Raw genomic sequence first — 14608 nt, 5'->3', positions numbered from 1 at the left:
ATTTGATTGGTCGTAACTGGAACCAATGAAAAATTGTACAATGAAATATTGTTGAAAAGCTCTCGATGAGGGCTTATTACTGCAGTTAAGAAAAAGTCAAAAATCCAATTTTTTGGATTTGGGCTTTTTTGAACATTTTTGGCCAAGTCGATTGCAATCAAAAGGGGAGGTGCACAACTAGATTTTACAACAGCCCTAAATCCAGAATTTTAACATCCTACTGCTAATAGTTTTTGATTTACGCGAGATATATTCGTACGTACAGACCTCACGCCGAAGCTAGTCAAAATGGATTCAGAGATTATCAAAAATGGATATTTCCGTTGAAATCTGAAAACCGAAGTTTTTGGCGATCACATTATTTCCTTTACTTCGTACAAGTAAGTAAAAAACATTAATTGGATGAATGTCCCAAAGATAGAAATATGTTATTCAAATTAGAAGAAAATCAGTTCGGTGAATATCGAAAAATAAGACCGAAAAAAATTGCGTAAAAGTATTTTTTTTTTTGTCTAAATGAACTAGTTTGACCTAAAACGTAAAGATTTAAAAAAATATCTGATACTCATTACGTGATCCACCGTGCTTCCTCTTTAATATATCTTTATTCGCCGAAAAAATAAAATTGTAACCACTCGATGTGTGTACTATATGTTCTGTCATTGAATTAATTAATCTGCTATGCGAGCGTAGCAGGTTAATTAAAAAAAATGCAACTTAAGTTACCAAGAAAACAAATTTTGCATATTAAATCAACTATGACGTCAAAACTTCTGAAAAGTGCCGATTCGTTACTACAGTAACGAATTTTGCTGTTTCCAGCAAAAATAAGCTTACGATACATATATACATACTCCTTCTACAAATTGCGGAATTGCGGATTTTTGAAAAAAATAATATTCTATTTAAGAAAATGTTCGCATAATTATACAGTTAATTATTTTTCGATATTCTATATTGTTTACGTAAACTCGTGAGGCAAGAAAAGAGATTATTTTAAAATTACAAATAATTATTGTCATTTGTTTTACTTTTGTCAAAATAAATTCATTAAATATCTGTTAAATTGTGCAAGAGTAAATAATGAAATAACTTTAACATTCAGTATCAGTGGTTTTAACAAAATTTACAAGGACTTTAAATACGGTGAAGCTCAAATAATGCCTGCTTATTCACCAGAAAAACCCCTCACGTATATTGAATCCATTAGTCCCGATATAGACGCTGCTTATAAGGTAGATATATATATATATATATATTTTTTTAGCAAAATTTATCGAAATTATTATTTTTATTAAATTAAAAAATAAATACGTTTTTAAAATTTGTTTTTCTAAAATTAAAGAAGATAATTAAAAGAAAAATCTATTAATATATTTCAGTTAAAATATTTTAAATAAATATATATTTTTAAAAAAATATTCAGCTATTTATATGCTGTAAATAAGTGGCTAAATGGACTGGCGGCAGAAGAATACAACGAGAGTACATTGAAGCCGGTGTATCGCTTAAGATAAATAAAAAATATTTATAAAGTTTTCAGAATTAATTTTTTTACAATGAATCGGTCAGATAACCTCTAGTTCAACAAAATATGTACATACCTATGTATGTCGCACTGCTTTTGACCTTATATCTCAGCATTGATAAAACAGATTTTCTTCAAATTTGGCCCAAATATTTCTATATATGGGTCATTCATCCTATAATTTTTTTTTTTAAATTTGGAAGTGGATGGGGGATATTGCAAAAAACGAATTTCGATCATCTTTGATGCATTTTAAAAAAACTTTATTAAAGCCAATTTCTTACATACAATATATATCACGCTGTTATATATATGTCACGCTTTTGTTGTTATTTTTTAAATAAAAAAAATATTGATTTAAAATAAAAAAAATATTTAATAGGCATTGCATGCGTGTATATGTAATCAATTTGGTGAAACATCTGATTATTTAATATTAAATGAAAATTATAATTAAGAATTGTATTGTTTTTGTATTTTTTTTCTTAGCAAATTCTTATAAAATTTTTGAATTTTATTCAATTTAAAGTTATTGTTGAACATTTTTAATATGCACGAGATTTCCGGTCTTTTTCCAAGATTTCCGTATAAATAAAAGTTAATAATAATTGACTAAGCCGTAATAAGAAAGGGAGTCCGACAAGGATGTTCCCTATCTCCGTTACTTTTTAATCTTTAAATGGAATTAGCGGTTAATGATGTTAAAGAACAATTTAGATTCGGAGTAACAGTACAAGGTGAAAAGATAAAGATGCTACGATTTGCTGATGATATAGCAATTCTAGCCGAGAATAAAAAGGATTTAGAAGAAACAATGAACGGCATAGATGAAGTCCTACGCAAGAACTAACAAAAGTAATGAAATGTAGTAGAAATAACAAAGATGGACCGCTGAATGTGAAAATAGGAGGAGAAAAGATTATGGAGGTAGAAGAATTTTGTTATTTGGGAAGTATAATTACTAAAGATGGACGAAGCAGGCGCGATATAAAATGCCGAATACCACAAGCTAAACGAGCGTTCAGTACGAAATATAATTTGTTTAAATCATAAATTAATTTAAACGTCAGGAGAAGATTTTTGAAAGTGTATGTTTGGAGCGTCGCTTTATATGGAAGTGAAACTTGGACGATCGGAGTATCCGAGAAGAAAAGATTAGAAGCTTTTGAGATGCGATGCTATAGGAGAATGTTAAAAATCAGACGGGTGGATAAAGCGACAAATGAAGAGGTATTGAAGGTAAGAGGTAATGAAGAAAGAAGCGTTTGGAAAAATATAGTTAAAAGAAGAGACAGCCTTATAGGCCACATACTAAGGCATCCTGGAATAGTCGCTTTAATACTGGAAAGACAGGTAGAAGGAAAAATTTGTGTAGGCAGGCCACCTTTGGAATATGTAAAACAAATTGTTAGGGATGTAGGATGTAGAGGGTATACTGAAAAGAAACGACTAGCACTAGATAGGGAATCTTGGAGAGCTGCATCAAACCAGTCAAATGACTGAAGACAAAAAAAAAAAATTATAATTGAACTATTCTATTAAGTGAACTCTTATACTCTATACGGTTACAAATATTAATTTTTGACCTTATGGTGTAGAATAACCAATTTTTATTAACGGATTATTTGGAAAAAAACTATTTACTTAAAGAGAAACCAAGGGATTTTTACTCTAAACTAAAATTTCATTTAAAATTGTTAAATTAATAATTTCAGCAATCGTGTAACTGTCCACTTTTATTTCAGAATTGGAGGATCGTATCTCACTTTCAAATTAAATAAGTTTAAATGAAGTGCAGCAAAAAATGTGTATATGTAATTTAATAGGCGTACAAGGAAGTCATGTTGTGCCCACATCAGATTTTTTATATTTCTTCTCCGATTATCATAGTAGTTTTGAGAATGGAGATACTCGGAATCGTATCGACTACCTGTGTTAGAATGATAATGCTAGGACGCGCAGAATACAACGCTCAAATCTATTACAATATATACGTATAACATGCAGAACAATTTTTGAAGGTTTTTTTGTTAATCTTGAATAGTTTTATAGATTAATGTATATTTAGATAATACATAATATAACGTAATAAAAACTGTGTACGTGGTTGTATGACTGCCAGGAGTTGCCGAGAAACTGAGCATTAGCATAATTTTTCAAGTGCGTTGCAGGAATTAATTTGAAATAAATATATAACTGGACGGGCTAAATCATAAGATTTTTTCTATATTTTTTAAAAATCTTGTCAAAAAATATATAAGCAAATTTTCTACTGATATTTGGCCTCAAGAATTTCCATTCTGATACTTTTTAAAGGATTTTTACTTCCTTGTATAAATTAAATTTAGGTTTTCAGATTTCAACGGAAATATCCATTATGACGACCCTGAATCTATTTTGACTGATTTTGGCGTGACGTCTCTACGTACGAACGTACGTATCTACGTACGTATCATAGCTCAAAAACGATTAGCCGTAGGATATGATATTTTAGATTTAGGACTGGGGTAACATCTCAAACGTAACAAAAAATTCCCAAAATAAAAAAAAAATTATGTGAATTTTGGACTTCTTAATTTCAGTAATAAGCCCTCATTGAGAGTTTTTCAACGATATATCGTAAGTGGTACTTACTTTCATTGGTTCCAGAGTTATAGGCAAATAAAATTTTAATTAATGAAATATTTACTCTTACAAAGGAGGTAATCGTTTTGAATCCGACTTTGTTTTAATTATAATTATTAAATATATTGATATATTAATAATTATTAACCTGTGATTGTAAAAAACCTGTACGATAAATAATAATAAAAAAAATATGAAAAAATATAATTAGTTATTAATTAAATTAAATTTTATATACTTTTCATTTAAAAAAAATATGTATATGTAATTTAATAGGCGTACAAGGAAGATGTGGTCTCAATCACATATTTTATTATGTTATATTTCAAACGAGCCTCTGATGTATTGACATTCAATTTTGAATCTAAACTGTATAATTTATGATATGATTTTTACTGAAATGGAATTGTTTCATAAAATCTTTTGTTCGCTTCCGCTTTCAGAAACGAAAAATTAATTTATTCATGTTAAATTTATGGATCAAGGCCCTAAATAGAATGTTATAAAGTTTGTTCTTTAGTGAATTTAAACGCAAGTATGTAATGTCATTCTGTACTTTTATAATAAAATCTTTCTACAATCACAGCGTTAATTTAGATTTATATTCGAATTATTAAATTACGCGTAAAACTAGATTAAATAAGTAAATATAGAATCCAGTACATTTCTATGAAATGTTGTTTAAAGTTTTATTGCTTGATTTATATTATATATTAATAATTTTAGTCTATTGTTGCCACGCGAGAGGAAAACAAACTTTTCGTGAAACGAGTTTTTATTGTGCGTTACAAAAAATGAGCGATACTAATTATGAACAACGTTGTGCAATCAAGTTTTGTGTTGCTACTGAAACGTTTCCAAAATTGAAAAGGGCGTATGGAGATGACTTCCTCTGCCCAAAAACTGCAGCCACCATTGATACAATCTAAAACGTTCACCAAATTGTACTGGACGACCGGGGTTAAAGAGGTAGCAGAGGGTATGGGCATATCTAAAGGACGAATTTTGTCATATATTAACTGAAGAATTGAATATGCGAAACTATGTGCGCGTTTGCTCGCTTTGGGCCAAAAACGCAAACGAATAAACATTTCTAAGGCTCTGCCGAAACGGTTTCGGCAAAACTGTCGGATTTTTTCCTTCAACTCAGAACTGTAGATGAAACGTGGTTCCACAGCTACACTCCTGAGACGAAACGACAGTAAAAACGGTGGACTCCAAAGGGTGAATTTGCTCCGAAAAAGGCGAAGACCGTTCCATCGGCCGGGAAGGTGATGGCGACTGTTTTTTTGGGATAGTAACGGAATAAATAATAAATGAAGATAATCTATAAACAAAATTCCGTTACTATCTTCAGAAAGGTAAACCAATAACGGGACAGTATTACGCATATTGACAAGCTGAAGGCAGAAATTGCTAAAAAAAGACCGCATTTGAAGAAATAAGTGATTTTTCATCAGGACAATAGGCATGCTCACACTTCGACATTCGCCGTGGCTAAAATTCACAAATTGGATTTTGAATCGGTCGACTACTACCCGTATTCACTAGATCTGGCCCCAAGTGACTTTTTCTTGTTTCCTAACCTTACAGTTTCGCTTGGAAGAACGAGATTTTCATCTGATGAGGAGTTATCGCATACGTAAACGCCAATTTTGTGGAGAAAGACGCTAGCTGGAAAATGGTGTAAGAACCTACAGTCTTTGTGGTTCACATTTTGTAATTTGATGATCAAGATATAGACACCGTATTTTTGTATTTTAGTTCCTTGTTTATGTAATCGAAAAATTATAGCGGTCACAATTATCGTTGCTGTAACTCTTTGTCAATTAAAATACATACATTTTCACGTTTCATATTATTTTTACTGGTTATAAATATTTTTTTTCAGATCGATCTACTGAAAAAAGGATTCTCCTACGACAATATAATCAAAAAAAATAAACTTATACGCAAGTTTATTGATATACTTACATCTTGTTCAATAATATATATTATTGAAATATTTAAATAATAAATTTAGTAATTATTGCAATTATTTATTATTCAAATAAACAAAACATTATTGTTAATTAGTCGAGTTTATCGAGTCAAGCGAACGTAGGTTAAGTTTGGTTGATTATATTTATTATGCTTATATTTTTAATATGTTAATATGGAGAATGTTTAAAATGACCAGTATATAAAACACATATCACATACAAATCATTATAAAACACATCAGAAAGTAACAATCTGGTTGTTACCGCAACCAATTAAAACGGCCAGTATGTTGTAACGGTGAAACATTCTAGTCCTATGTTATTTCCAGGTAATATATATATATATGATATCAATTTTTTAAAAATCATTATGCTTATATGTATTTATATTTTACATTAAAATTTACTTATCAACTTTTGTTATAATTTACAGCATATTATGATAGTTTTCTGTCGACAAGTATGACTGGCACAATGTATATTTATGCCACAATATATCGTCAAAATAGAGAAATTTCTAGATCAACCGATTTTGATAGTAGTACTTCCAGAATACTGGACAGTACTACCGTCCAGTAGTACCGTAAGACCGTAAAACCGTAAGACATGTAAAAAAGGTTTTGAACGTTAAGGGAAATGTTGATTTTTTAAAATTTTTTGAAGCCAATCTTGAAATGAAGAATTAAAAAAAAATATCACAAAAAATAACTATTTATTTTGTTGTTAATTTAATCAAAATTGTTATGAAGGGAAATTAATAAAATTACAGTAATTACTATTATCTCTTTTTTTAAACACACCGCATCTTTTCCTATCCATTTTCTAAAAATAATTTCTGAACAGCCAGAATGAAATTAAAAGAAAAAAATTAAATGAAATTATAAAAACCCACCGTCAAATATTTATATCGATCGTAATAAAAATTTAGAAAAACTATATTCATTCGCTTCAAGGTACGACAGAAAATCTAATTTAATTATAAAATACTACATAAAAGATTACAATTAAAATCCTGTCCGAAAAATTATGTATCTATATATCTTTCAAAATGCTGCTTAACGTGAAATAACAGTTTTTACATATTACACAAAGGCACCCGCTGCTGTTACACTCTCAAAGTTAAGAGGATTAGATAAAAAAAAATCCCTTTCGGTACGCCGGAAGGCGAAAATAGATTTCACCGGTGCTAAGTAGGGGATGCTGGCTTTTCTTCAGCGAAGGGCAGCCATCAGGATCATTTCGGTTTACCGTACAATATCTGGAAAAGCGGTGGAAGTGATATCTATATCTGGATAGCGGTGAGGTGCCCCGGCTTGATTGAGTTAAGGGCCCGACAATTAACTAGAGTATACGAGGGTATGCCGAAAGAAGAATCAAAACGTCGATTGTTGGATCGATGACAGGTATCGTGGGACGAAGCAACCGCAGGAGCGTGGATAGGGAGAAAACATGGAGAAGCAGACTACTTTCTGACCCGGTTCCTCTCGGGTCATGGGGAATTTGCGTTTTACCTCCGTCGTCTCGATGTCTGTACTGTGAACAAGACACGACTGAATACACCTTCTATGCATGCGTCAGGTGGACTGACACGAATAGGAACGATCGATTTTATGCTTCAGGGACCCAGCGAGTGGGGGGCAGTACGTCGACTAGTGGCCGGCAGAGAATGGGAAGATGAATATTTAAGTCAAGAAGCTGTTCCGTGTCCAGCAATAGGAATAAATAGCATAACTAGAGTATTTAGGTTTAATGTAATTTAATTTATAAGTGGCGCAGAAGAGAATGTAAATAAATGACAAACGGTAGACAACGAATTTAGGAGACAAAACTTCAAAAGATAAAATTTAACAGACAAAACTTAACACGGATAAAAAAATTTAAAAAATTAAAATTTCAAATTCAGTCAATGCGACAATGGTTGCGTGTGAAAAACGTTTCACACATCTAGCGTACGACAAGCCCCATCTTCTTATAATTCAAGTCTGTTTATTGTTAGCTCAAAAAATGAAAACTGATGTCGCAAATTTATTTCTGCTTCAAACCAAGAAGGTTGAACAAAGCGGACTTGAATTATAAGAAGATGGGGCTTGTCGTACGCTAGATGTGTGAAACTTTTTTCACACGCAACCATTGCAAAGGGGTGAGTTACCAAAAGCTGTGTAAATAAAATTTGATGACGAAACAGTAGTTACAAAAACGAAAGTTCAAGGCGGTTGTGTTCTAATTTGTTTCCTTTTTTTATTAACGTTAATATTAATATTAGTTAAATAAAAGTTTTTTTAAAAAATAATTTTTTATATGTAATCAAATATATTTTTGTAATTTTTTTTCGTTTTTTTTGTATTTTTTTTATTACATTTAATAATTATTAACAGTTTCATAAATGTTTTTCGCCCGCGCCCACATTGAGAATGTGGGCAATAAATGACTATAAATAAAGTTCTTCACGACGCAGCAATCAAATGAAAAAAACAGTCGGATTCATTTTTTTACATTTCATACTGACTTTGTAATCGTTTTTCAGTCTATAAAATCTGTCTACAAAAGATAATATTGTAATCGCCTACAGCTTGTAGAGCAGAAAAATTTTCCTTAAATCAATCTTTTAGTTTTTGATACATAGTTGTTTTATTTGAAGGATCTTGAACAGTACTCATTACATCTCTACCTTTTCTATCTTTACACCTGTATACTGCGATGCCACTGCAACATCACTAAATGAAAATTAAGCCCGGCTCATGGTCTTGTCATTTGGAAGAAAAGGCCTACCCTCTTTGGTAGGATTTATTGCCCCACAAGCAAATATATGTAGATTCTAATTTTTTAAATAATGGAATTGAACAGAAAAAATTATCCACGTATGAAGTTTAAGGAACTTTTTAAATACTACTCTTTATCCAAGGCCTATCTCCACCCAGAGATCTGAATAGGGGACTAGTTTACCTCCAGAATATTTTACCGAGGAAGCCGCCTCCATCATTGTTATACAAAAATGCAGAGAGCTACATTTTCTTGCAAAAAGAAGCAGCTGTAGTTTTCCATTGCTTTCAGCTGCACAGTACTCAAGAGGATTGAATGTAGTTGAAATGACCAAAGTCATCCTGACCTACACCCTAAAAACTACTTAAAGAGCTCTTTCAGGAATCATTCCTTAGTCTGGCTCTCAATAGATACCTCTCCGATACGGTTGCACCTTCGGTCCAGCTACTCTGTATCGCTGAGCACTCAAGCCCCCTCACCATCGACAAGGTCTCATGATTCATAGAGGGAGATACAACGTCTCAGGTTACCTAAACATCTCTTACTTAATTCAATTGAATTTTTGAAACTACAAAGTTTTGTTGAAAGGATTTATAAATATAATTAATCATTCGATTGAACTTAATAAACATCTAAGTTAAATGCTTTAAAGAAATTAAATCGGCATGTGTGCTTTGCTTTTATTAGTTCAATCAGTTTACAACCTCACCCCATAGGGGAAGACAACCACCTTGTGACGATCCAGATCGCCACACCACCCCCTCCATTCCAAGCCCTGATTGGCTTTACCAGAGAGGTCATCTTTGTCTGATTTTGATCCTGCCTGATCTTGATTGCTCCTGATCTTGACCCCACCACCCTGCTTATTTTGACTCCACATGATTTTAAACTTACCGCCCCACTAGATCTTGACCCTGCCTAATCTTTAACCTCGTCAACCTGCTTATTTTGACCCCAGACTGACCTTGACCCTGACTGACCCTTCCTGATCTTGACCCCGCGCCTAATCTTAACCTATACAACCCCGCCTGATCAAATCTCGCCACCCTGTCTGACCCTGGCTGATCTTGACCCCGACCTAATCTTAACTTCTTCCACCCCGCTCATTTTGAACCCCCCCTTCTTTTAACTTCGCCATCCCACTGATCTAACCTGCCTATCTAGCCTCGCCATCCCGCTTGATCTTGACTCCACCATATTTTGCTGTAAGGTAGTGATGCAGTTGAATCTGATGATCGAATTCTGAAAAAAGAATAATAAAAACTATATATATATATACGAGACACATACATATAATATATTGTAACATTTAAGCTCTATGATTGGCAATGTTATATTAAATAAAGTTAGCTATCAAATAAGACATTAGAGAAAATAATTTTTTATTTTTGGAACGATTAGAAAGTTCTAGTAAGTTTTGTTTTACAATGTATTTGAATATCAATATTATTTTGGTAAGGTTTAGTTTAGCATACTTTTGAAAAAATACTGCAATAGGAAAAAGAGCAAAATCTGGTTAAAAATTAAAGTGACTGACCTTGACCCTGATTGACCCTTCCTGATCTTGACCCCGCGCCTAATCTTCTCCTATACACCCCGCCTGATCTAATCTCGCCATCCTGTCTGATCTTGACCCTGACCTAATCTTAACCTCTTCCACCCCACTTATTTTGATCCCCTGATCTAACCTCGCCATCCCGCTTGATTTCGACTCCACCATATTTTGCTGTAAGGTAGTGATGCAGTTGAATCTGATCAAATTCTGAAAAAAGAATAATAAAAACTATATATGATATATATATACATACACAAGACACACACGCACACACAGAGTGTGTGTGTGTGTGTATGTGAGAGCAAGAACATATAATATATTGAAACATTTAAGCTCTATGATTGGTAATGTTATATTAAATAAAGTTAGCTATCAAGTAAAATATTAGAGAATATAGTTTTTATTTTTGAAACAATTTGAAAGTTCTAGTTCTAGTTCTAATGAAATGCTGCCTATCCATAGTATCCTATCCATATACTACTATCTATAGTATTAAATACTAAGTACACATTGAAATTAATTATATTTTATCAGAATTTATACATAATGCTTAGTATAAGACTTGGAAGCCAGGTTTGAACAACACATACAGACCTTAGATTTAGACCTCCTACTTATCATGTTTCGCTCATTGTAATTAAAGAGGAGGGTAATTAAGGTTATTCATTTCATCTCAGGTGATGAACTGAAGAATGCAATGAGGTTGTGGATCAAGGAAAGCCTACCAGAATCCTTCATTGACAGAATGAAAAAACTGGTTCACCGGTCAGATGAAATGTGTTTCTGTAAATTGTGACTTCATGGAAAAAAAATCTAATTTTTTGAAGCAAAATAAAATGTACTATTATGCCATATTTGATTTATTTGCGATTTATGAGCGACTGTGTATTACATCTCTCATATTACCTAATTTCAATTTTATATATAGTTGTATCCACAACTCTATCAAATCATTGATGATAAGATTATATACAAAATCGATTTTTCATAATTATCAATTTAGGAATAAAATACTGCACGAATAGATTTACATATTTTCTCAATAATATAATATTATACAAATTATTATGACTAGATCATAGATAATAATTATTTTTATAATTCAAATAATATAATATTATACAAATATATACTAATTTAATACACTGTTTAAACATGATTACAATGTATAATATATACCCTTGGAAATAATCTAAGCTAGTATATATAATGCTACAATTTTAAATTTAGATACTTTAATAAATTTTTTCTTACTTTGTCTGGAAGAAATATCTCTAAGAGTAATTTTATCCGTGATTATCCACGAAATTTGTATTTGTTAATGAAATTTGTGTAGTAAATTATAAAATTTTTAAATATACGTATGACTGTGTCAATGTCTAAATTATGAATGAATACAATAAAATCTAAAATTTTGTTGTCTAGCAACAGTTCAATAATCTCATTTAATTATCTGTTTTATTATTTTTCAGAAACATTTTTATAACGTATATAATGCAGCATTTTTTGCGACCAAACATCCGTTTCTTCACTCCTACTAAATCATTTTCTCTCTCATTTCGGAAGTCTTGGACATCATCTGTATGGTCTCTAGTTTAACACCTTTTCTCCTACTTTAATATACCGGCACATTCTACGACGTGAATGTTTTTGGATTTCATTTTCTCCCTATCAATTTCAAACTTATTAATTAGGTTATAAATATGTCAAACATCCATTTCCTTTACCCTCTACCTATCATACTGATTCCTACAACTCCTTTAAGTATATGTTTTCATTTTGTTATAGATGTATTTTGGTTAAGTGTATTTGTAGCTAACAAGTAGCACTCTTGACATTTTAAATTCAGTATTTTAATTCTTCTTTACTCTTTCCTGTGTTAAAAATTGTGTAATTCCGACATCGATTAACACATTATAGCGGTATTTTTTAACGCATGTAATTTTCATGCGCTACAAGTTCCCATTATCCAGTGTTCACGTTTCCACTGATGTGTTACAGAAACGATTATCTTGTAAAGTTTTGCCTCTTCTAACGATATCTGTCATTTATAGAAATATAAATACATGTAAAGGTCATAATTAACCGGTTCTGCATCCAATATGTTAACCTAAGATCCATCCTCCTTAATCAACAAATCCCTGTTCCATTGATGATGAAATATTCCATTCTTTTTTGTGCTGATCATAACTTTCTTAAGATTATAATTTACTTTGTCCTCATACTTAACAAAATGCATTGTTTATAATAGGTCATCACCCACCTTTACTTACATCAACATTCTTTTACCCCTTCACATAAGGTAAGGTTACCTTACCTTATGGTTAACATTATGTTAATGGTTAACATTACTATGGTAAACCCTGATGACAATGACAAACCAATCTTTTTGAAGCCAGTATATATCATTTATAAATGTTTTCTTCAGAGCTTTTACTTAAATTCCACTGATATTATGGTTTCTAATAAATTTCCTACATTTAGTATAGAGTTACTGTAAAGCTAGTTATGTCAATTAACACTTAAGTAGGACTGGTTGTGGTTTAAATTTAAGAATCTTGCTATATTCATCCAGAATAACCTTCATCCAGAATACCTTTCATATTATCGCCGAATGATTTTGAAGGCACATGGCACCTTAGAATGTCATGGTCGCCCTGAAAAGAGCTCTTCAGATTTTTGGAGTGGTGGCCCTAAAAAGGACCGTTAGTGTATGTTTGGTGGGGTAGCCCTGAAAAGGGCTGTCAGGTCTGTAAGCAGGTCTTCGATGAAGTCGGCTCTGCCTGGCAGGAGGTAGTCAGGGAATCTGTGGTGATGGTCCCCAGAGCCCTGCATAATCAGTTGCTGTGCCATTTGGCTTTTATATAATCGCCTATGAGTGGTGGGAGGGTAAATTATTTTCAATACAGATAAATTATGTAAAACACAAATAAAATACTAAAAATATGTTTTTTTGGGGTTTTTTTTGTAAAGTAATAGGTGATTTCTGTTGTATTTTTGGCCATAGACTTAAAAAATTTTGGCTGTAGCCCAGATGTTTGGGTATTGCATCGGGCTATTGTAATATCTAATATATAAAAAAAGAATTTTAAACAAATGTACTATATTGTATCACTTTCAATGTATTTGCTTTGATAGGCTGGAAGGACAGTAAGTTATCTAGACACTCACCAGATAACCGATTATGAAAATTTAACTACATTATCTTTTCGCTGTAGCACCAGTAAATAAGAAATATAAAGAACATTCCTAAAAATGTAACTTTGAACTAATGATACAGTAGGCCTATCATCTTCAATTTCTAACTTGTATGTGCAACTAATATTTATTGAAATTCGTTAATAAAAATTCTCATGTTTTGTATTAATCTTGCAAAATGAGAATTAAAAACAATTTTCTAAATATTATACAATAAATTAAGTGAATAAAAATAGTAATGTGTATTATATTAAAAAATCATAACTGCCTACGATTTTTAATTAAATAATTAAATAAAATTAATTAATTAATTTTTAATTCCATAATTCTTGGGGCCAGTACCATTAAAGCAGTGTGGGCTGGCAATTTACACAGCCATCCAACCTCCTAACCTGGATCAAAATCCCCAGATGCCCTGTTGACAAGATAGAAAGCTAAGCTACTGCAATCAGGATATTACTTAGGATCCCTACAATGGCTGACCCTCAACCGACCTGCTGCTGTCCCTGGACAGCCATTACCAGTAATGGTGCTGAGCAGAAGTTAGACTCACAGCACAGAAGTACAGGAATCACTGGAAAATAGTAATACTGTTAGCATCTTATTTTTTATTTATTCGTAATGTACGGCTGTTATACGTAATTATGGTTTTATGTAAACACATTTTATGTTTTCTGGTGTAAGTATATATACCTCTGAAACATAAAGTGGAACACATTAAAAAAAAAAAAGTTTTGATGTGAAACATCATAACGAGAGCAGGAAGATGTAAAAAATGGAGTAGGGCAGTTCTGATCCAGAGAGAAATTTAGTGTTTAAATACTGTTCAGTTAATTTTATTTTGTTGTTTTCCACATATTTATTTTTTCCATGCTTTCATGAACTAGATCAATTATATCTGTTGTTCTACACTATGTACAAACATAATAATTTTTTCCAAATGTTGAAAATTTATTCATC

General features: G+C 31.7%; 1 protein-coding gene and 1 long non-coding RNA gene across 5 annotated transcripts in view; one reads left to right on the top strand and one right to left on the bottom strand.

Annotated features, from left to right (window-relative positions):
- The window catches only part of LOC142320842 (uncharacterized), a 38192-nt gene extending 31304 nt beyond the window's left edge, over positions 1-6888 (top strand). The window contains exons 1-2 of one of the 2 annotated variants that reach the window (XR_012755484.1): positions 1070-1235; positions 6569-6888. Coding sequence is in view for 1 of the 2 variants with exons in the window: in XM_075358822.1 (XP_075214937.1) it covers positions 6569-6601 (33 nt within the window). In the remaining variant the exon portion in view is untranslated. Of the gene's footprint in view, positions 1-1069; positions 1236-6568 lie in introns of those variants that run through there. The other variant, XM_075358822.1, reaches the window with a different exon arrangement.
- Positions 6889-9562: 2674 nt separating this feature from the next.
- Positions 9563-14608, bottom strand: part of LOC142321379 (uncharacterized) — a 40385-nt gene continuing 35339 nt past the window's right edge. For all 3 annotated transcript variants that reach the window (XR_012755611.1, XR_012755612.1, XR_012755610.1), the window contains 2 exons: positions 10433-10657; positions 9563-10137 (listed from right to left, as the gene is read on the bottom strand). This is a non-coding gene — a long non-coding RNA (uncharacterized LOC142321379). The remainder of the gene's footprint in view (positions 10138-10432; positions 10658-14608) is intronic.

The sequence above is a fragment of the Lycorma delicatula genome, chromosome 3, assembly GCF_047948215.1.
Source record: "Lycorma delicatula isolate Av1 chromosome 3, ASM4794821v1, whole genome shotgun sequence".
NCBI classification, from domain to species: domain Eukaryota; kingdom Metazoa; phylum Arthropoda; class Insecta; order Hemiptera; family Fulgoridae; genus Lycorma; species Lycorma delicatula.
Note: the sequence above shows the minus strand (reverse complement) of the source record. Positions and strands in the feature narration are given on the sequence as shown.